General features: G+C 36.1%; 1 protein-coding gene across 2 annotated transcripts; it reads right to left on the bottom strand.

Moving 5' to 3' along the window:
* Positions 1-7: 7 nt before the first annotated feature.
* gpr137c (G protein-coupled receptor 137c) lies at positions 8-21,867 on the bottom strand. Of its 2 annotated transcripts, none has more exons than XM_058749266.1 (7): positions 21,042-21,867; positions 7,310-7,359; positions 5,814-6,042; positions 5,494-5,643; positions 2,973-3,098; positions 2,594-2,718; positions 8-1,519 (listed from the first exon to the last, which is right to left on the bottom strand). In XM_058749266.1, the coding sequence occupies exons 1-7, from the start codon at positions 21,507-21,509 to the stop codon at positions 1,294-1,296; spliced, it is 1,374 nt and encodes a 457-aa protein (XP_058605249.1). In that variant the 5' UTR covers positions 21,510-21,867; the 3' UTR covers positions 8-1,293. The 2 variants fall into 2 exon arrangements, with proteins under 2 accessions (XP_058605249.1, XP_058605247.1); XM_058749264.1 differs by having other exon boundaries at positions 8-1,522; positions 21,042-21,860.
* Positions 21,868-22,122: the final 255 nt, after the last annotated feature.

The raw sequence follows: 22,122 nt of genomic DNA, 5'->3' as shown, positions 1-22,122 counted from the left end.
ATTAGCTGGCAGAAAGCAAGGAAATAAGACACGAGGCCGACTTAAAACGTCCAAATCAATTAAAATCATCCGCTTTTTTCATACAGCATACACAAAACCCTGCAAGACGCAATTTAAAACACATTTTAAAAATAAATCCAATAACAGCAGGTGCATATGGAGTTTCAATCCCACAGCTGCCCATTTATAATATTTACACCACAACTAGTGATTGCTTCAGCCAAATGATTGTTGATATCTTGTACACAGCTCATAACATATGAAGCAGCAAATTAGGGGATTAAAAAAAAAAAAAAAAGCTTTTTTTTTTTGCTAAAACACAAAACGATTACTTTTTTAGGGAAATGGAAAGGGCCGCTTCATTTAAGCTGGATATGGGGCATCGATTGCTGACCAATTACACTCCTGAAATACAATTATACAGGAATGATCATATAAAGCTTATGAAACATGTTCAATACAAACATTAATTTTGTGCGACATGTTTTCGACTAGGAAAATCATACGATGGCACCATTTATGATGATATACTAGATTTTGACTACTGATATAAGCCCAAAATGTCCTTCAAAAGCCAGGTACCAAAATATTAGAGAGTGTAAGTAGAGTTAGTTTTCCTAGTCACACGTATCACACTAGATCCCAGTCGTCATTTCTGAGATTGTAGGAACCGGGTGTCTTTCTGTCTTTGGGAAGTGTGGAAATGTACTACCTTGGATTTAAATCACGGGCTCTTTGGCAACGTAATAAAGGAATTCAAGAAAGAGTCACATGTTAACATCAGTGCACGTTGGATCCTAGTACCGACAGATCCAGAATACTTTCACTTGATCGTCTCGGATGGACTAGGCGGTCGTGCTCTTTCTCCAAAACGGTGGAATATAAAAGCGTACTCTCCAAAAATGGAAAAATTTCCCCACCACCAACACCACCACATTCTGGCCTACAACTACTCCAACTGATCCAAATATGAAACACAGGCCCACAACAAGTGCAAAAATCACATCCCAACTCACAGAGGGGAGTCCATGTGCTGAAGGCTCTGGGGAGTTCATTGCGCCAATGTTGGGTGATGGGATGGATGGTTGGTTTTCAGAAATGAGAACATTGGAAAAACTGGTCCATTTGGTCCATATAAACCTCCCCCAATCACCTTATGGTCCCTTTAAATTCCTGCCGCATCAATGTGGGCAGATAAATTGACTGAGGCGGAAGACGACCATAAAGCGTTGCTCAATGACGTCCTGGCTGAACCAAACCTCAAGACTAGATCGTTCCACAGAAGGATCTACTTTAGTTCTGAGGGGTGGCGTAGTGTGTTTGGGAGGTTGAGTAGTAGTTCTGGGGGGTGGAATAGTAATTGTGGTGTTGGTTGGTCTGAATGTTGCCGTAGGAAAAGAGAAGAGGGGCGGTTGAGGTTTGGGGGCCGTTCAGCAGGTGAGGGATCGCCGTTAGGCTGCTGTTTCTCTGGATCGAGCCGTACCAACTTGGGCCCGTCTGCGGCGTGGACGACAGGATACTGCTGGAAAACAGAACCTTCAGGCTTAGATACAGAATTTAACTGATATATCAATCATGTAAATTAAAGGGATAGTACACAAAAAAACATCTTTGTTTTTAGCTGAAGAAAAATGTCATAAGTTTGGAAAGATGTGAAGACGCACAAAAAAAAGTGTGCCACCATTGCGGTTCACAAACAATTGACTAATGAACTGGTCCTTTTTAATGAGTCAGTTAGAAAGTTCCATGAAGCAACCTTGCTCGTGAGTTAAAGATTTGAATAAGACTTAGTCATTCAGAGCCATTAATGATTTCAGAAATGACTCGCTCACTTAACAGGCGTCATTTTACACTGAAGTTCAAAGGTTTGGGGTCAGTAATGTTTTTTTTTTTTTTATTAATATTATTACTTTATTATTATCAGCATCACTTTAAGAAATTCTGATTCAGCAAGGATGCATTAAATTAATCAAAAGTGACAGTAAAGACTTTTGCATTATTACAAAAGTTTGTATTTTTTATTTATTTGTGTGAAATAAATTCTGTTTGTTTTTGATCAACTTCCTGTTCAAAGAATACTGAATTTTTTTTAGAAATGTATCAGTTTCCACAAAAATATTAAGCAGCATAACTTTCACCACCGATAAGTGGAAATGTTTCTTGAGCACCAAATCAGCATATTAGAATGACAGTAATGCCCGCTGAAAATTCAGCTTGCCATCGGAAGGATTAAATTCAATTTTAAAATATAATTTTTTTTTTAATTATAATTTTTTTTTTTTAACAATGTTAAATGTTACAGTTTTTACTGTATTTTGATCAATTAAATGCAGCCTAGATTAGACATTCAAAAACATTCAGTAAAATATTACAATAATAATTTCCAATTTTGTTTAATATTTTTAATTTAGTAACACTAATGATAATTCTGTAAAGCATCTAAAAATAGAAGTAATTTGGTTCCTAAATCTTTCATTTCAGGAGCCAATGGCTAGTCTTTTTTAGTCTGAAATTTATTCTGGAATGAACTATTCCTTTAAAAACTTAGTTTGTGAGTAAACACTCCTGTTTTTACAAATGTGAGCACACACACCTGCATCTTTCTCCTCGGGAAGTTGTGTTTCTAGACAGATCATCATCACTATCATAGCGGCGTGGGTTGTCAAAGAAATACGCCCTGGAACTAAAGCTGTGACTGTTGATCATGCCACCCGGTGTCTGTGGAAACAAGGTATACACAACATAAATAAAACGGTATGACTGGTCCAACACAGACAGGCAAATACGTGACTAACACAGCAGCATGGGATGTTGTTTTCAGTGGGGCAGACGTCTGAGTAATTAATTCTGACAGGAAAACAACTCTCTGCTGGGGCTTAAAAAGCCGATCGCCGGCTCTCATCATTGAGTAAGTGTCCAGCTGTGATATTGATGGACAGATTTAGAGGAGTGAGACAGGATTAGACTTTCACCAGGTTCTGATTGGGCCGCTGGACTCGGAAGAACAACACCACCAGGCTGGTGGGCAGCAACTCCCAGAAGAACAGGATGATCCCAAAGACCACATAGGCTTCCCCATTGATCTTCTGTACATCCGCCTGGAAACACAAACACAATACAAGACAAATTTAACATTGAGAACTTTCCACTTCTGAGCATATTGATGTATCGGTACACTGTAAAGGCCAATAGACCTCAGTCGGAGTAGACAGCAGAGTTGTTATTGTTTTCTAAAGCCTAAAATAATCTAAATGTAATCTAAAAACCATTTAGAATTGTTTTTGTAAAATAAAATATTAAATGAAAAACTTCATCTTTCTTGTGTAAAAAAGCTGAAGTACTAAAAATAAAAAACTAGAACTGAAATAAATATAAATGAAAGCTAAATAGAAGCACTTGAGAAAAAAAAAAAAAAGATAAAAATGCCAAAATTCCTTAAACAATCATTACCAGAACTTTACCTACTGTCATATTTAATTAGTGCAAGAAACAGCTGTGTGTCTAAATGGCGTGATTTATTGACGTGCAATCTGACTTATATTAAGCTTTTACAAAAGCCCAATGGTTTAAATTAAGACTCTTGGAATTGTACAGTTGTACTTTATTTTTTCTTAAACATTCTATTTTTATTTTACAATAATAATATTTCCTATTTTGTTTAATCGCTAATTAAAAAAAGGAATAATCAATGATTTTATTTGTTCAATAAATTGTGCAACCCTACAAACAAGCACAGCCTGAAAAAATCTTTTAAAAAATGCAAATCAAAATCACAATTTTTAGCATGAAAAAAAAAATTAAATAAAAAGCAAACCAATTTTTCCTCAAATCATGCAGCCATAGAGGAAAGTGGCCCTAACAAGTAAACATACTATACTACCATTGAAAAGCACAAGACACAAACAAAAGCACAAAAATCATGCATACGAGTATCCGCTAAACTGCAGACAATGCAGGATAAGAAAGGATGTAACAATCCTAGAATTAAATGCATCATCAAAACAGCGAGAAACAAATCCTCACAACAGCTTTTCATGAGACAAAGTAGCTTTACGAAGAATAAGCAAGCAGACGGCCACCCAAACATATGCAGCTGAGTCAGAGAAGGGGGCAGGCCGATCAGGGGAACCTCGGCTTCCTGTCGGCCCGTCTCAAAGGTGAACCCAAACTAGGTCACCACCAGGCAGCCAGCCAGCCATCCTTTCTGCACAGCAGCCTTGCCCGAGCTATTTATAGCAAAACAAAGACCTTTCCCCCCACAGAGCCCATATCCGTCTAAATCCCCTCAAATGGATTGTTTCTGTGGAGCACTGCGCAAAGCAGCGTAATCCATGTTGAATTACTTTATTTTGAATGAATGAAGCCGTCGACATCTCTTTTTATAAAACAACAAAGTACAGAAATACATTTGTAAATATGCAGCAAAAGGCATAATCTGTAATTTATTACAGTCTCTATTATACTTTTTAATTGTACCACACACATAACAGCTCTTGAAGGATGCAGTGCTAAATCAGGGCACACAAAAATGAGCTACTATGCAAATGAGAAGAATAAATACATAATGAGTTCATACATCTCACATAAAGGTGAAAACAGCATTGATTATTAACTCAAACAGCTGTGCCACACTAACAGCAGTGAGCTTTCTGAGGCTTGTTTATCTGGGACAGTGAAAGTTCAATGAGGGTTTACCAGCTTTATGCTTTCTACATCAACTATCTCTCAAGAGTTTGGCCTTTGTACATTTTTTTTTTATGTTTTTGAAGTCTCTTGATCACCAAGGCTGCATTTATTTGATTAAAATACGGTAAAAATCTAAATATTGTGAAACATTATTACAATTTAAAATAGCTCTTTACTATTATAATATATTTTAAAACGTAATTTATTCCAGTGATGCAAAGTTACATTTTCAGTCTTTAATGTCATATTATCCTTCAGAAATCATTCTAATATGCTATTCATCAGTTTTAAACTTCTTAATGTTTTTGTGAAAACCATTACATAGATTATTTTTCAGGATTCTTTGATAAAAAGAAAGATTAAAAAATAATAATTTGTAACTTTATAAATCTTTGCAAGTCTATAAAGTATCTTTGCTAAATAAAAGTATAAATTATTAAAAAAAATTAAAAACATACTGAGTCACATTTAAGGCCCGTTCACACCGAGGACGATAACTATAAAGATAGCGATAAAGATATAATTCTAAAAATCGTTCTCAATATTAAAGAATAGCAGAGTTCACACCACAGCTATAATGATAAAGGCACAGAGAAACTATATCGTTGGAATCACTTCCAGAACTTTTTTTTTTTTCCAGATGATGAGCGATACAAACATTGACACCCAATCAGAATCAAGCTCGAGAATTTAAAGCGGCAGACACGTGTGCGCTTAGAATAAACGCTAATATCGTTATCGTTCTTGGTGTGAACAGGGCTTTCGAATTAACATTAACAATATATACGTAACGTTATATTGAACTACCTGGTCAGATACATTGTACCAGCCATAATTAAATGGGCTGGGCCGATCTTCAGGAGAAAGAGCCACCACAACCAGGTTATAACAGGCTCTGGAGGTGTAGAGGAGGATAACTGCTGCCCCAATGGCTGTGGCCTGGCATACTGATGTCCCCTGGACCACAATCACAAAGATCACCACAGTTATACAGAATGGTAATTACTTTTCCAACACCATTCAATACAATTAGTTGTTATTGCACTGTCAAACTGAAAACGCTGCACTGTCATGTTCTGAACCCCAATTCGTCAACTTCAAATCCAACCGCATCCCTGTCCACTTACCTTTGACTCCAGGTAGACGTTGGCAGAAGACATTTTAGCGATCTTGAAGATGCAGATGGCGAGTGAGATCGCACAGAGCACAAAGAGGCTGTCATTAACCAGCACTCGTGCCAGAATGGCATCTTTCACCTGACTCTCACCCACATCTCCCTGAACCAACATGGCACACGTCACGTTCACCACCAGGAAAAAAACACTGGCCAGCAGAAATCCTAGACGCAGGGGCACCCTATTGAGAGTGGAGAGAAAAATTATTTCAGAGAAAGAAAGAAAAAAAATTAAATGAATGAGTCATGGGTGAATTATAGGTGACATCTATATTTTATTATTCGATTTGAATTATTTCATTTTATCTCAACTAAATATTCCTGACATGATTTTATACAAGATTCAGTGCATTTTTTCTAAATAACATAATATAATTTTTTACTGTGTTCTGTTAAATAAAATCAAGCTCTGTCACATAATACTTTGCTTCAATCAAAAATATCATTGAATAATAGGTGAAAGCTCAAAGACATTGAACTGATGAGCGCAGTCAAGCCATTGCTTCGTTCTGTCTGTGCCATGTGTCAATCCTCTCCTCTCCTCTGCCCCCTTCCCCCTTCATTCCACCACATGCCCTCCTCCCACTCATCCTGACTCAGATCGGACTGGGTGGGATTTGATCTCCAAGCTTTTCACTCAGCATCAGACTCTAATAATCTGATCAAAGCCCTATTTGTACAGATTGATGCTTCAAAGGGAAAAAAACTAAGGAGTCTGTATTAAGTTGGCTCAAACTTCTTTAAAGTCTTTTGATATTTCAACCAAAGGAAAAAAAAAAAAAAAAAAAATCTAAATCCTTCTAAATTCTCACTCTAATGTTGTTAAAAAGCTGTATGATTTCTGTTCTTGTGTGGAATACAAAAGCAGATGAGTAAATGAGTACGGAGGCAGTCAAACTCTAAAACACACACACACACACACACACACACACACACACACACTCTTGATGCATTGACTCAATGCAGTGTCTATCGTTACATCCCTAGTGGACAGCAATGCAACTGACATGTTTAAGGCCCAGAAAGGTAGTAAGGACATTGTTAAAACAGTCCATGTGACATGTGAGTTTTTGTGCTTGAAGAAAACAAATGACAGCGTTCTGATGTAGAATTCGCATGCGTTGATAATGGCGGAAGACATGATTAGGAGGAGAAAGAAGAATTGTTGAATAAAGTCATTATTTTTGTTTTCTTCGCACACCAAAAGTATTCTCGCATTCTCTTCGTAAAATTGCGGATGAACCACTGATGTCACATGACCTATTTTAACGATTTCCTTATTACACTTCTGGGTCTGGGAACATTTCAGTTGCATTGCTGTCTATGGAGGGTCAAAAAGCTCTTGGATTTCATCAAAAACATCTTAATTTAATTTTCATTTTTGGGTGAACTTCCCTTTAATTTAATTTCATTCATTGACAGCACTCACAGCGAAAGAAAATCTCTTACTTGTACTTGTTGAGTTCTGGGGAATATTTCGCTTTGGCTTTGAAAATCACCTGTGGAAGAGGACATAGAAAGATTGTTATTATTTACAAACATGACTAGGACAAACTTTCTCTTTGGTTATTTGAGCAGAGGTATTATCAGTACAGAAAAAAAGTTTTCACCGAGAAACTTCTGCTATCTGTACTTCAAGCCTGCTCACAGGCCAAGTGATGACTAACTTGTGCTAAAGCAAAGATAAGGATGTCCAGGGACCAGGCTACCTGAGTTTGTTTAAACAGAAACATCTCCTGGTTAAGCAAACAGCCCAAAAGCTCAATAACCATTGTAAGTTATTGGTTATACCTAAGGCCTTTGCAACTCTAGCCAAGGTCAACTCAAGGTAAGCACAACTACACAAGCTTGCACAACCATCGCTGATAAGCATTCACGGACTGTTTTCATTCTGACATAGCCTTCATGTAGTTCACACAAAGTCCATAACATCCATTAGCAGGTAATGTACATTTCAACATGTGCACTACCATTCAAAAATAGAGGTCAGTAAGGTTTTTAAATACTTTTATTCAGAAAAAAAAGACATTAAATTGATCAAAACATCCATTAGCATGATACACTCTAGCATATAAACTACCATTCAAAATACAGATCGGTAAGATTCAGGGTGGGGGGCGTTAAAGAAAGTAATACTTTTATTAAAAAAAGATGACTCATTGAATTGATTGAAATTGACAATTCAGTTTTGCCATCACAGGAATAAATGACATTTTAAAATGTATTGAACCAACTAGAAAACAGTTATTTTGAATTTTTGATCAAATAAATGCAGCCTTGGTGAGCATAAGAGACTTCTTTCAAAAACATTTTAAAAAAATCTTACCAACACAAACTTTTCATTGGTAGTATATGAACACATGCATGACCACAAACTTCAAAGTAACGATACTAGGCCATCAAGGGTTGTCTTTAAGCTCTGTCATGTTAAAATCTGTACAATATGAACCACAGCAGTACTGAAACAGGAACAGACCGCACCTGTAGCTTTCTGCACCTAGTTACTGAAAAGTTTATAGGGTCTGAGTTTCACATGAAACTTGCGAATTTAAATTAGATGAAAAAGGATACAGTGACTAATATATACAACTATAAAAAAAACATTTAGAGTCAAAATGTTATATGTACATCATTCATTCATTCAAGTCTAACTCTGCTGTTTTTTTTCTGTCGTGACACTATCAAAAACAAACATGGTAACAAGTACCCTGGGCAAAACTAGTCGAATAGGCCTAGCTGACTAAACCGTACTGCTGCTGCTAGTCGGCATCTGAAATAGATAAATATCGTTTCTCATTAAACATCTTATTCACACGTTTACAATTAGTTTTAAATCATTACAAATACTATGCTGAACACTTCTGTAATTTACAAACTACAGTACCTACTGAAAATCTGATTTTGTCATAAAAATTTGAGATTTGTGACAAGACACAAGTACCATGATGAAATCGGACAGAACACAGTGAAATGTGTTATGAACTTGGAAAGAGCACAGTGAAAAGAAATTTCCAATAAGGCAAGGGAATTTACTAGGTTCTTCGTTTAAGAAACAACAGTGAAAACTCACACGTCATGTCTACATTCCTGACCGCACACATGTCTAGTTACATGGCTGACGACATGCAATGAAACACTTAAAGATTGTAGATCACAATGAGAAGGTCAAGAAAAAAAAAAAAAAAGTGAATCAAGTTATCTCTGAAAGCACAGAATTATTATGACAAGCATGCAAAAAATACAGGAACAATTGTTGGTTATTAAAGGATTTCTGTGTAACTGAACCCACATTGCTCATAAGTAGCAAGAGGACTCAGGTGGAAAACAGCTGAACACACCAGGAGAGTGTGCACATTCACTGACTGGAGTACACCTGTCTGACAGCCTGCGCTTGACAGCCATCAGTGGCACATGTGCAATTGAGAACAGATGCCATGTTGTTAGTATGCAGTAAGGGCAGAGCATATGCAGTGACTTAGAATTGAATTTGAAGGTTTCATAAAGAACTCATTAACTTCCTTGAGGAATTCATGGAGACCCTTCAATGAATTCAGTCATTATGTGAATAAAAAAAAATAAAAATCACAAATATCATTTTGCATCTGGTAAGTAGTAGTAAAATTAAACCGTAAACAGCATTTCTTTACTCTTTTCAAATAAAAATACCATGCAGACATACGTTAATGCTCACATTGCAAAGCTCTCTCTCCCTTCCAGCCATCTCATTACTGAAAACATAGCTTTAAAAAGGTCATTTAAAAATCATCATGGTTATGACATGATCAAGATATGGACCTCCATATTTACATTAAATATAGATTTCTATTCACAGTTTTCAGCAACTTTTTAATTCATTGCTAATGGGAAGTTTAGCCAAAATACAGTAAAAACAGTGATAGTGTGAAATATTATATTTTAATAAATGTTTTTATTTTAATATATTTTAAAATATAATTTACTCCTGTGATACAAAGATGAATTTTCAGCAACATTACTCCAGTCTTCAGTGTCACATGATCCTTCAGATATTATTTTTATATATGATGATTTGGTGCTCAAGAAACATTTCTTATTATTTTCAATGTTCAAGTTGTGCAGCTGAATATTTATGAAAATCTTTTTTTTTTTTTTTTTCAGGATTTTTTTTTCATGTTGAATAGAAATATCAAAAAAATTATTATTTGGCAACATTATAAATGTTTTTACTGTCACTTTTGATTAATTTATTGCATCCTTGCTGAATAAAAATATTAATTCCTTAAAAAAAAAAGGAGCCATGAAAGTCGCTGATATTCTGACATATATGACCAGCACCTGTATAATTAGAATATCATCAAAAAGTTGATATATTTCACTAATTCCATTCAAAAAGTGAAACTTGTATATTATATTCATTCATTACACACAGACTGATATATTTCAAATGTTTATTTCTTTTAATTTTGATGATTAGAGCTTACAGCTCATGAAAGTCAAAAATCAGTATCTCAAAATATTAGAATATTACTTAAGACCAATACAAAGAAAGGATTTTTAGAAATCTTGGCCCACTGAAAAGTATGAAAATGAAAAGTATGAGCATGTACAGCACTCAATACTTAGTTGGGGCTCCTTTTGCCTCAATTACTGCAGCAATGCGGCGTGGCATGGAGTCGATCAGTCTGTGGCACTGCTCAGGTGTTATGAGAGCCCAGGTTGCTCTGATAGTGGCCTTCAGCTCATCTGCATTGTTGGGTCTGGTGTCTCTCATCTTCCTCTTTACAATACCCCACAGATTCTCTATGGCGTTCAGGTCAGGCGAGTTTGCTGGCCAATCAAGCACAGTAACACTATGGTCATTGAACCAGCTTTTGGTACCTTTGGCAGTGTGGGCAGGTGCCAAGTCCTGCTGGAAAATTAAATCAGCATCTCCATAAAGCTTGTCATGAAGTGCTCTAAAATTTCCTGGTAGATGGCTGCGTTGACTGTGGACATCAGAAAACACAGTGGACCAACACCAGCAGATGACATGACAGACCAAATCATCACTGACTGTGGAAACTTCACACTGGACTTCAAGCAACATGGATTCTGTGCCTCTCCACTCTTCCTCCAGACTCTGGGACCTTGATTTCCAAATGAAATGTAAAATTTACTTTCATCTGAAAAGAGGACTTTGGACCACTGAGCAACAGTCCAGTTCTTTTTCTCCACAGCCCAGGTAAGATGCTTCTGACGTTGTCTCTGGTTCAGAAGTGGCTTGGTAGCCCTTTTCCTGAAGACGTCTGAGCGTGGTGACTCTTGATGCACTGACTCCAGCTTCAGTTCTCTCCTTGTGAAGCTCTCACAAGTGTTTGAATCGGCTTTGCTTGACAGTATTCTCAAGCTTGCGGTCATCCCTGTTGCTTGTGCACCTTTTCCTACCCAAATTCTTCCTTCCAGTCAACTTTGCATTTAATATGCTTTGATACAGCACTCTGTAAACAGCCACACCTTTCAGTAATGACCTTCTGTGACTTACCCTCTTTGTGGAGGGTGTCAATGTTCGTCTTCTGGATCATTGCCAAGTCAGCAGTCTTCCCCATTATTGTGGTTTCAAAGAACAAGAGATACCCAGAATTTATACTGTAGGGATGGTCATTTATTCAAAGTAAAATGTAAATATTCTAATATTATGAGATACTGATTTTTGACTTTCATGAGCTGTAAGCTCTAATCATCAAAATGAAAAGAAATAGACATTTGAAATATATCAGTCTGTGTGTAATGAATGAATATAATATACAAGTTTCACTTTTTGAATGGAATTAGTGAAATAAATCAACTTTTTGATGATATTCTAATTATATGACCAGCACCTGTATAAGGCCATTTTTTATTAAAACTATTTTTTTTTTTAAATAATTTATTATTTACTGATTTATTCACTTTTGAAACAAGTGAAAATAAGTTTGGCAAAAACACTATCTATATATATATATATAAAAAGTCACTTTTGATCACTGTATTTTGTCCTTGCTGAATAAAAGTATTAATTCATAAGCAAAAACAGCCTGCTTCATTTTGGGGAATAAAGAGGGTGGAAAATTATCACAAAATATAGGGTGAACTATTCATTTAACATTATTACTGGCTTTCTGAGAAGACAAATCAAATGCTTAAAGTGCAAAATACATCTAATTTAACAAAGAAACTAGCAGAGATAAAAGGTGCAGCAGTTAATCCTTGTGTTGTGAATCATGCATGTTCATGTGTGTCAACCTCATGTGTCTCCCTGTCAGCAGACGCACCGCAGACTCCACCGGGACACAGCACAGCATGATTCAGAGTTAAACAGAAGAAAGTCTCCAAAAATAAACACAGCAAACTGCACCTCGCATTTGTCATCTCACGAGAGAGCGGTAGGCTCAAGGGACTCGTGTCGCCCTGAGTGCTATGCGTTCCCTGAGAAAAGGCAGCATTAAAAGCTCCTATCTATCTGCTCTCCGCTCCTCAAACCACACGGTTTTACAGGCAAAAACAAGGTCAGCACGCTCCACATTTAACACAGGCGCTGCCTGCTAGCAGATATTACTGATATTACAAGTTGTGTTAGTCACAAGGTGGAGAAAGATACAGATCAGATATGAAAAAATGATAAAACATTTTTTTACATTCTCTCTCTAAAAAAAAAAAAAAAAGGCTCACTGCAAAACAATTCCAGAATGCTAGGATGTTATAAGCAGTTATTAATGATATTCTAGACATATATAAGGTCGATTTTCAATGTATATATATTTTTTTAATTATGTTTTTTTTGTTAAAAACATTACAAATAATTTTGACAAAAAGGTTTTAATAGAATTAAAAAGAACAAAGCAAACAAAAAAGTAAGAGAGCAAATAAATATGGTTAAGCCTGTATTCTGAACGGTGACAGACATGTTTTGGTTGGGATAAAACGTGAACTCATGACTTTTATAAGCACTAAGCTCACACACAAATGCCAGCTACTTTCAGCCAGTCACAGAAAATGACAAAAAAAAGCAAGCAGGCAGCAGTCTTTTCAGAGGGGTGATATGCAAGCCCTTTCAGTGACCCATATGCAGATAGTTGTTTCAGTTCCTTAAATGTATTTTTACCATGAGACATCCACATCACACTGAGTCATGCTTTTGCAGGGCATAATGCTGCGGTTCAGTGTCATGAGACTTTGTGAGACTAAGCTTCTTCCTCTTTTACTGATGGTATGAAATGTTATAACTATTCATGATGCTTAAACTCATGCAAGACATTTTATTCCACTATTAAGCAAACTTTTCATGATGTACACTCGACTAATGACTTTTATTATCAAATATTAAATTGTGAATCCTATATATTTTATAAACTATTATCTAACAGACAAATAGTTTTTTTTTTAAAGTAATATTAATGTCGTCTTTTTACTTTTTTATATTTAATTTGGATATTTATTTTGTAATATTTTAAACAAAAATATTTTAAAACAAAAAATACAAAAAGATTGCAGCTCCACAGAATTTTTTTTTTTTCAATAAAAATAAAAACATAAAACTTACTTGCCCTAACAAAAACCCAAACAGGTTTTGTCTACATGTTTGTAAAAAATTACAAATAAAAAATTTAAAAAAAAAAAAAATTGTAAAGAACCAGAGATATGGCTCTAGCTTGCGTAGCCTGACAGGAGATCACATGCAACTGCTCAGTGCATATGACTGATTTACCAAACCAAAAAGAAGGAAAGCTTTCATCTGAACGGACACTGAGGCCTTCTGACAGGTTTACATGGTTGAACTCATCATTTCCTGTTTTCCTCCTTGGTAATCAGAACACAACCCTGCAAAGACACACTTTCCCCTTCAGTGCCTCATGTCCAGAGGGCCCTGAGGAGGTTTAAAACCAATGATTCATCTACCTACACTGGGAAACAAAACTGGAACGCTTCCCTCTGGTCTGTTTAATACTTGTTTTTTTACAAGAGTTTGTCTGAGAGCCCTCACTGAACCCATCTGAGTGATGAAGTTTCTGTATCCTGTGTGAAGTCAGAGCAGGTCAAAACAGAAAATAGGCCTACAAACTCAGACTCATTGGGATGGTTAAGAGCCAAACTATTCCATACAGTTCCAACAATTTCCGAAAACCAGGCTGGATATGTTTTAATCATTCAAGGAAATAGTAGGTTTCTATGCTGCTACAAGGAGTGCTTTTGAAAAATAAGTAGCAGTGTAAAGATATTCAGAAGCTTTATTTGAGACATTTGGCAACAATTAAATGTTCTGCTCTCAAAGTTCTGTCTAATTTCTATGGAAACGCATAAGAAAAAAAGAAATGCTCTGGTAAATCATAATGATGACATAAGTAGAAATTATTACATACTAAGCCATCGTAAAAAAAAGACAGAATTATGAGATATCCTAAATCATCATAATGGCAAGAAAAGTCTAAAAAAGAAAAGATTAAATTATGAGTTAGTCGTCATAAGATAAAAAGCTCAATTGACAAAAGGATGAAATTATGAGATACTAAAATCATAGTTATAAAATAAAAGGCGAAATTGACAAATATGAAATTATGAGACAGTGAGTCATAAGAAAGTGTCAAAAGTATGACAAAAAGGATGAAATTATGAGTTAGTAATAATTATGACCAAAATTAAAAAACATGTTTTTCCCTCCAAAAAAGATTAAATTGTGAGGTAGTCAATGAGAAAAAAAGCTACATTTACAAAAAGACTAAATTATGAAATACAAAGTCATAATTATGACGAAGTCAAAATTAATACAAAAACATTAAATTATGAGAGTCATCATAAGATAAAAAGCTAAATTGTTAGTTAGTAATACGAGTTAGTAATAATTGACAAAAAGCATGATTTTTTTTCCAAAAAAGATTCAATTATGAGATCATCCTTATGAGATAAGTCATTGTCATGAAGTCAACATTAATAAAAAAAGATTAAATGATGAGATACTAAATCATATGAGATAAATGGCGAAATTGGCAAAATATGAAATTATGAGATAGTAAGTCATAACAAATAGTCAAAATTATGACAAAAAGATTAAATTATGAGATAGTAATAATTATGATGACAAAAAAAATTTTTTTTTCTTGTGTCAGACATGGGTTTCTATAAATTTCGGCTTTATCCAACCCTAAAAGACATGTATAACAAAACTGTACCTGATAACTTTAAATGTCATATAGTCTTTACATGGAAGCGGACTATGCTAGCAGTCAAACACCAGGCTACTCAGGACAACAGGAGTGCAAAACAGCAATGATGAACAGTTTTCAGGTCAAGGCACGCCAACTTCATGCCCAAACTGCAGGCTTTACCAACTCACACCCAACACCACAATAAAAACAGAACCAAAACACTGTCCTATTGTACGACCGCTACTCTTAAGCCCAGGTAATAAAATAAAAACAATCTATAGTTTTTGTCATCCGTCTTAAAGAAACTTGTTTAGCAACCCTTGGCACAATCATTCCCTCCATCTATTTGATTCTGATTAGCTTGCAGTCATTCAAGCGTGCAAGTGTGTGTTTGGGGAGCAGAAATGATTTCTTCACAAAGCCCAGGCCAAATGAGTCATACTTTCATGTCCATGACACAAATGCTTGTATAAGGTCTGGAGCCAGCAAACACAAACCTCCACACACACACACACACACACACAAAGAACAGGCGACTAAAGAGAAACATTAAGAAAAGTGTGATTAAACATGCTGTGGTAACTGAAATCATAAGGGTTACACTTTCACGTGATGCCACACAACCTTTGTCAACACACAGCAAAAAAAAAAAAAAAAGACACTAGATAACATGACACTATAAAGAGCATACTTGATAGACCACATGACAGAGTTTGTGGCTTGTATTCCTTGAATAGCTTTTAGGCTATTAATTAAGATAATGTATATTTAAAATTTTTAATATATTTTGATGAAATAAAATAGTATATTTTAAAATGTATTTTATATTTTATTCATTTAGTAGACCCTGTTTTATTCAGAAAGTAAACAGTAAACACTTTTACATTTTCACAAAAAGATTATTTCAAATAAAGGCTGCTTTTATAACTTTCTATTCAAAGAATTCTGAAAAACAGCATCACAATGTTCACAAAAATATATAAAGCAGCACAATCAAAAAAGTGATTTGAGAACCAAATCAGCATATAAAAATGATTTCTGAAGGATCATGTGACAATTACATTTTAAACGTAAAAAACCAATTAAAAAAATATATTAAAATAGAAAACTTCACAATGTTATTTATTTGCTTAGATATTTATTATGATTTATTCATCAAGTAAAGGTGAGCATAAGAGGCTTTTTTAAAAAACATTAAACATTTTTACATATTCCAACGATAATAATAATAATAATACATAATTTAGTTTGTCTTAAAAGGTACAGTAGCAAAAACACAGTCTGTTTAGTCCTAAAGGAAAACGAGGGTGGTAAATGGTCATGTAAAAAACGTTAACTATTTTCGGTGCAAGAAACCATGACTAATAAGTGGGAGCGTCAGGGAAAAACACTGTATTCTCAAAAAAAAATACAACATGTCCCCTTTAAGATAGCGACATGTATGTGTATATATATATATATATATATATATGTCAAATTCATCCCACAACAACTGTATTTACCAGGAACAAACAAGCGGCTAATTTAGGAAGCAGGAGGATTAAATGGCTGTTTTCCTTCAATGCTCTTGTGGACCGTCCTAGTTACCCACTTCTTCCCTTTACATGATAAGCAGGTCTACAGTACCTAGAGATCCCTGCCAAAGAAACTGTGGCCTAGTTACAGATTAACAACAGCCGTCCCGAACCTCTCCTGACACAACAGCACAACTGCTAAAATCATTAGCCCAAAACAAATTCCAGCCTAAACTTCTCCAAGTCAGCTGTCAAACGGCGAAATGTGATTCATTCCAGTCAAGACCAGCCAATGAACATCTCAAACAGGTGCCTAAGTTTGTTAAACAAATTAGGCAGCACGTTTCTGTTACTGATCCCGATCATGTGACTTGGGCCCCAAATTTGAATTTACAAAAGCACTGGAGGAGTGTAAATAGCAGTGAGGAACAGGCCATAATAGAGGAACTTAATGCCATAATGATCTACACCAAACTTGCATATCTATGGATGGTTTACAAGGACAAAGGAGGCGAGTGTGGAATAAGAAAACAACATTCCAGTAAGCTGTAATGAAGCTGCGCGGGGGTGATGCCTCTGTTTGGCTGGCCATTATAAAGATTCCTCAGCAAACTGAATTAATAAGACTCTCCCGGCTGATACGATTGCAGAAACAAGCCATGACTCTGTGGTTTGACGTGCTAAATGTGAAGAAATGTCATGCTCAGCAACTTTTATGGTCAAGAGATGACCGATATTGCATTAGGCCTGACATTAGCAACATCAAGGACATGTCCTTCTTCGAAAACTATATTAAATAATAGAAAACATTTGATCAAATAAGTGAACTTATGCAACCGTATTACTACATAACTACTTTTCGGATTCTACTTTTCTGTTTTTTTGTAACTGAAATCCATGTACCCTTTTTAAATGGAATGATCTGCATTCAAAATAAGTTAAGCTCTATTGAAAGCATGGTTAAAAACAAGCAAAACTGCATGTACATTAATGCACTTATAATGAATATATATGATGTAATAAAATGCTCATAAATAAACATTAAAATACACGGCGTTATGAAAGCATAGCTTCTTGTCCTTAAACATGAAACACTACTGTTCAAATGTCAGTGACTATGTTTATACTATTCCACAAAAATATTCAGCAGCACAACAATTTTCAACATTGATAAGAAATTGAGCACCAAATCTGTATATTAAAATGATTTCTGCAAGATCATGTGACACCGAAAACTGGAGAAACGGCTGCTGAAAGTGCACCACAGGAATAAACATCTTAAAATACATTCCAATAGAAAACAGTTATTTTAAATTGTTATAATATTTCAAAAATATTATTGTTTTGCTCTATTTTGATCAGCCATGGTCAAATATCTGTACCAAGTTATAGCCAATTTTTCAACTAGTGTCATGACCATATAGAGCTGATAAGATGCAACTTTTGCATGAGATGCAGGACTTTTGGTTATGGTATTGGATTTTTGTAAACTGAGGGACAAGTCAAATTATTGTATAACATAACTGACAGCATGCCACAGATGTCATTAAATATTTCTAAATTTTTGCATGTTTTGAACCTGGAACATTCTTTTATACGTGTGAAATTATGTTAAAAATAACATGCAAACAGCACCAAAAACTGCCGATAACGTGCCACCAACTGCATTAACAGCAGAAAACATACAAGAGTGAAAAATGGCCCATCTCTTTTCTTTGCAGGGCTTTGCTGATGAGGTCTCATGTGACGCATTAGGCATTACACACGCACACCTACATGCAGAAATCACACGTGTGACTCATGGGGGAGCTTCTGCTTCACGTAAACAGTTGGCTTTCACAGTACACACGCCTTTAATGTGTTTCCTTCACGCACAAGAGTTGCTGAAAGTGTAATTTGAAAAATTAATTGGTCATCACTTTGGTGCCACCTCAGGGAACTGGAAGACAGAGGAAGAACGGATATGAAAACTGTGAAATACGACTCAACACTTGCAAAGAATAAAATGCATTATTTACAGTGTTGCAATTTCATTTTCCTAACAAAAACGGCAAAAACTAGAGCAGACATTTTGAGTTCCACGATGCACGTTTTTACATTTGACAAATGAAAAAATATATAATAGTAATTATTATTATTTAACTTAATGTATATTATATAGCAATATTAAAATTATTTATAATATATATTTTGTTTTATTATTTATCACAATAAATTATTTAAAAGATTGTTTATCAAATATATTATTTGTTTGTGTATGTGTGTGAAATGTTTACAGCAAAGATATATATTATACATAATGCTGCATTTCCTATTCAAACTAGCTAGTAAACAACTGATGCGGTCTTCCTATATGACACACAGCTAACCCGTTTCTGCAGCAACTAGCACGAAACATCAATTGCTGCATCCAATTACCAAGGAAAATGAATGTGGGGCAAACAGCGGAGTTAAAATAGTGGTCATTAGGTCATTACTGAGTGGACAGAGCACTAGATCACAACACGGTGCTCACGGCCACACAAATGACTCATTCGGATACGTATCCCATACGGGTACAGTACCCCACCGATGTGATTTTCTTTTCAGCTGACATTTGGGAGTCGGGGTGCTCGGCGTCTTTGTCTGTGCGGTGGCTGTTCTCAGAACAGAATGCTGCACACCCCTTTTGTTGTGCCTGGAATAGTACAGGATTGAGCAGGGTGATGTAATGCTCTTGCAGCAGGTGCCTCTGATTGGCTCGCACCTTCAAATGCCAACTCGCGCTGTTCAGGCAGTGTCGGTACGATGCCCACATCTCAAATAGCTCCCGAGGAATACGCACAAACAAAGGCCAGCTCTCTCGAGCAACCCTCTGCAACTTAATGTGGGTGTAAGGGGAAAGGCTGCAGACAGGCATAAACGGTGGCTGCATAAAACAAAGCTGTCAATAAATCTAACAGGACTGCAGGGCCTGTCAGTCAGGTTTGATTGTGCCACGGCTCTATGTGCTGACTGCGGGTGAAAAAAAATGCGATATAAGCAAGGTTAGATTAATATCAGAGCCGGGTGATGTCAGACAGAACGGAAAGGGCAAAGCACATATTTGTTGAGTTTGGGACATGAATAATAAAGAGATTAAATTTAGATTAAAACCAAATGCTGCCATTCAACCAAAGAAGTGAAACATGATCTCCAGAGCAAACATTATATTTCTAACCTCTCATTTATTAGATATTTAAATTATTGTATTTTAAAGGAATAGTTCTTGCTACTGAGAAACAAAAAAGAGAAGTTTAGCAGAATAACACTTCTGTTTTTCATAAAAATAAAATGAATGGTGACCAGGGGTTTTCAAGCTACCAAAAATAATAATAAAAGCACCATAAATGTATTTAATAACGCTTGTATGCAGTTCTGAATATCTCATTCACGTTTGCACCTATTCAGATATGGCGCATCAAGACATCACATCCAACTCTGAATATAAGTGCATATTCAAATCGCAAAGGAGATTTTAGAGCTTCAGTATAATGCGACTTAAATTTAGCATTTGTATTTATGTATTTGGCAGATGTTTTCATCTAAAGTGACTTACAGTGCCCTGGGAATCAAACCCATGACTTTGCTATTGATATACTCTAATTTTTGAAGTACAGGAATGCCTGCAGCTCAACCATTTTTGTCAGTTTTTAATCACAAAACCATTACCTGCCATCCAATGACTTGGAATATAGTGCAATATAGCTGTACTGACTACTATGATGTTACTTTTATGGTACCTTTTGGAGCTTGACAGCCCTTCGTCACTATTTACTTTCTCTGTAAGGGAAAGAGCGGCGTGGACATACTTCTAAACATCTTTTTTTGAGGTCTACAGAATAAAGAAAATGAAACGGCTTTGGACTGACATGTGCATGTGTAAATACTAAAAATAAATGTCATTTTTGAGAACTAAGTAGTTGTTTCTTTTCCAGTAATAGAATAATGGCCTGTAATGTTCTGTTCTCCGGTGCTAAAGCTTTGGAGAGGAGATGAACGATATTTCATCCACTGCATGATGAGGTTATGCATTCACAGATGGCCAAGACTTCACAAAGGGTGGATGGATGGACCAAAAGTGGCAATAATAGTCCTCATTCAGACCGTCCTGTGAACTGCACTGTTGTGGCCAAGCAGAGGGACTTGAACAGAAACTGATGACCTCCAGCTGTGCTCTTGTCCCAGTATCATGAACATGATGAATGTCTCTAAATGTCTTAAACAACATAATTTGCCTGTATGACGATGCTTTTAATCGCAATTACAGCATGAAGTTCCAAGTCAGTCATATGAAGTAAACACATTTGGTGGGAGGGACCCACTTAGATGTGAGTTGCATAGAAATGGCACTCTAACTAAATGCAAAAGGATTCATATTCTCTCTATATAACAAATTACATTGATTTTGTATGTTAATTAGACCACCAAACATCATAAAGACGCATTTTGATGGTGTGTAATACACTGCAAAACAAAAACAAATTGGGGAAACAGCAAAGTGGGACTTACCTGAGCAAAATAAAGGTTGAGCAGACACAGGGTGAAGAACTGCAGGCAGACTGGAAAACAATACAGGAGCCAGAACGGCAAAGGCTGAAGCTGGTTTGCTTGAACAACATTTTTAAAGTAGAAAGAGAAGAGTGTCGTCCTCAACGCCGACCAGAGCAAACACAAAAAAAGAAACACGCTCTGGTAGCTGAAGCGCTTGTGTCCGTAGTGCAGAATCAACCAGAGCTGCAGGTAAACAAACACGAAGAGCAGCGAATACAAAACCGTGTAGAGAACCGTGAGACCGAGCTGCACAGACGGAGGAACCGCAGCCTGGATCAGTTCGGCGGAGGATGAGGAGGATGAGTCCGTCCAAACACTGACACTGACCTGGTTTTCTAGTAAAAACAACATATCGACGGGATGCTCGCTATCACTTCGAGTTATCCAGAACGCTCTACCGTTTTCCTTTCCCATGAAACTTTCCATGCAGACGTTTTGAAATCAGGAGAAATTGAATAACGTCAAACTTAATTACAAATGACATATGAGCTGAAAATGAAAAACTACAGGCTGCCCTAAGTTGTTGTTGTCGTGTGGAATAAACTTTAAAGCAAATTCTCGGATGTTTATAAGCAAGATATGGAAAACAAACAATTTAAAAAATTTGAAGAGTCCCTCAATCTCTGCATGGCAGCTCCCTCCGAGCTAAGAAAAACCAACTCTAGCAGCTCTAGAAAAAAGCGATCAGCTGGCTAGCGTTGCTGCTCTGGCCCCGCCTACTGACCAATGGGAAAAGGCTAGAATCTGACGCGGTTATGTCGCCATGTTGGCTCTCGGTTGAATAGCGCTGAATGGAAAAATTCTGTTGCATTCGAGCCAAAATGAGAGGCTTTTCAAGTACGTTCGCCGAAAAGCAATTTACACTGCCGCCTACTTTTTTGAGAAGCCAATCATTTGTCTTTTGTGTGTCCTGCCTCTGGATCTCTACGTTTTTATTTTTCAGAGTATAGGCATTGTTGTTTTTAAATAATGCTTGGAGGTTTGCGCATGTTGTTTTTGTAAGCTTGCAGTGGTTACATTTGTAAGATTTTATTTTTTA

Source organism: Onychostoma macrolepis, chromosome 17, assembly GCF_012432095.1.
Source record: "Onychostoma macrolepis isolate SWU-2019 chromosome 17, ASM1243209v1, whole genome shotgun sequence".
NCBI classification, from domain to species: domain Eukaryota; kingdom Metazoa; phylum Chordata; class Actinopteri; order Cypriniformes; family Cyprinidae; genus Onychostoma; species Onychostoma macrolepis.
Note: the sequence above shows the minus strand (reverse complement) of the source record. Positions and strands in the feature narration are given on the sequence as shown.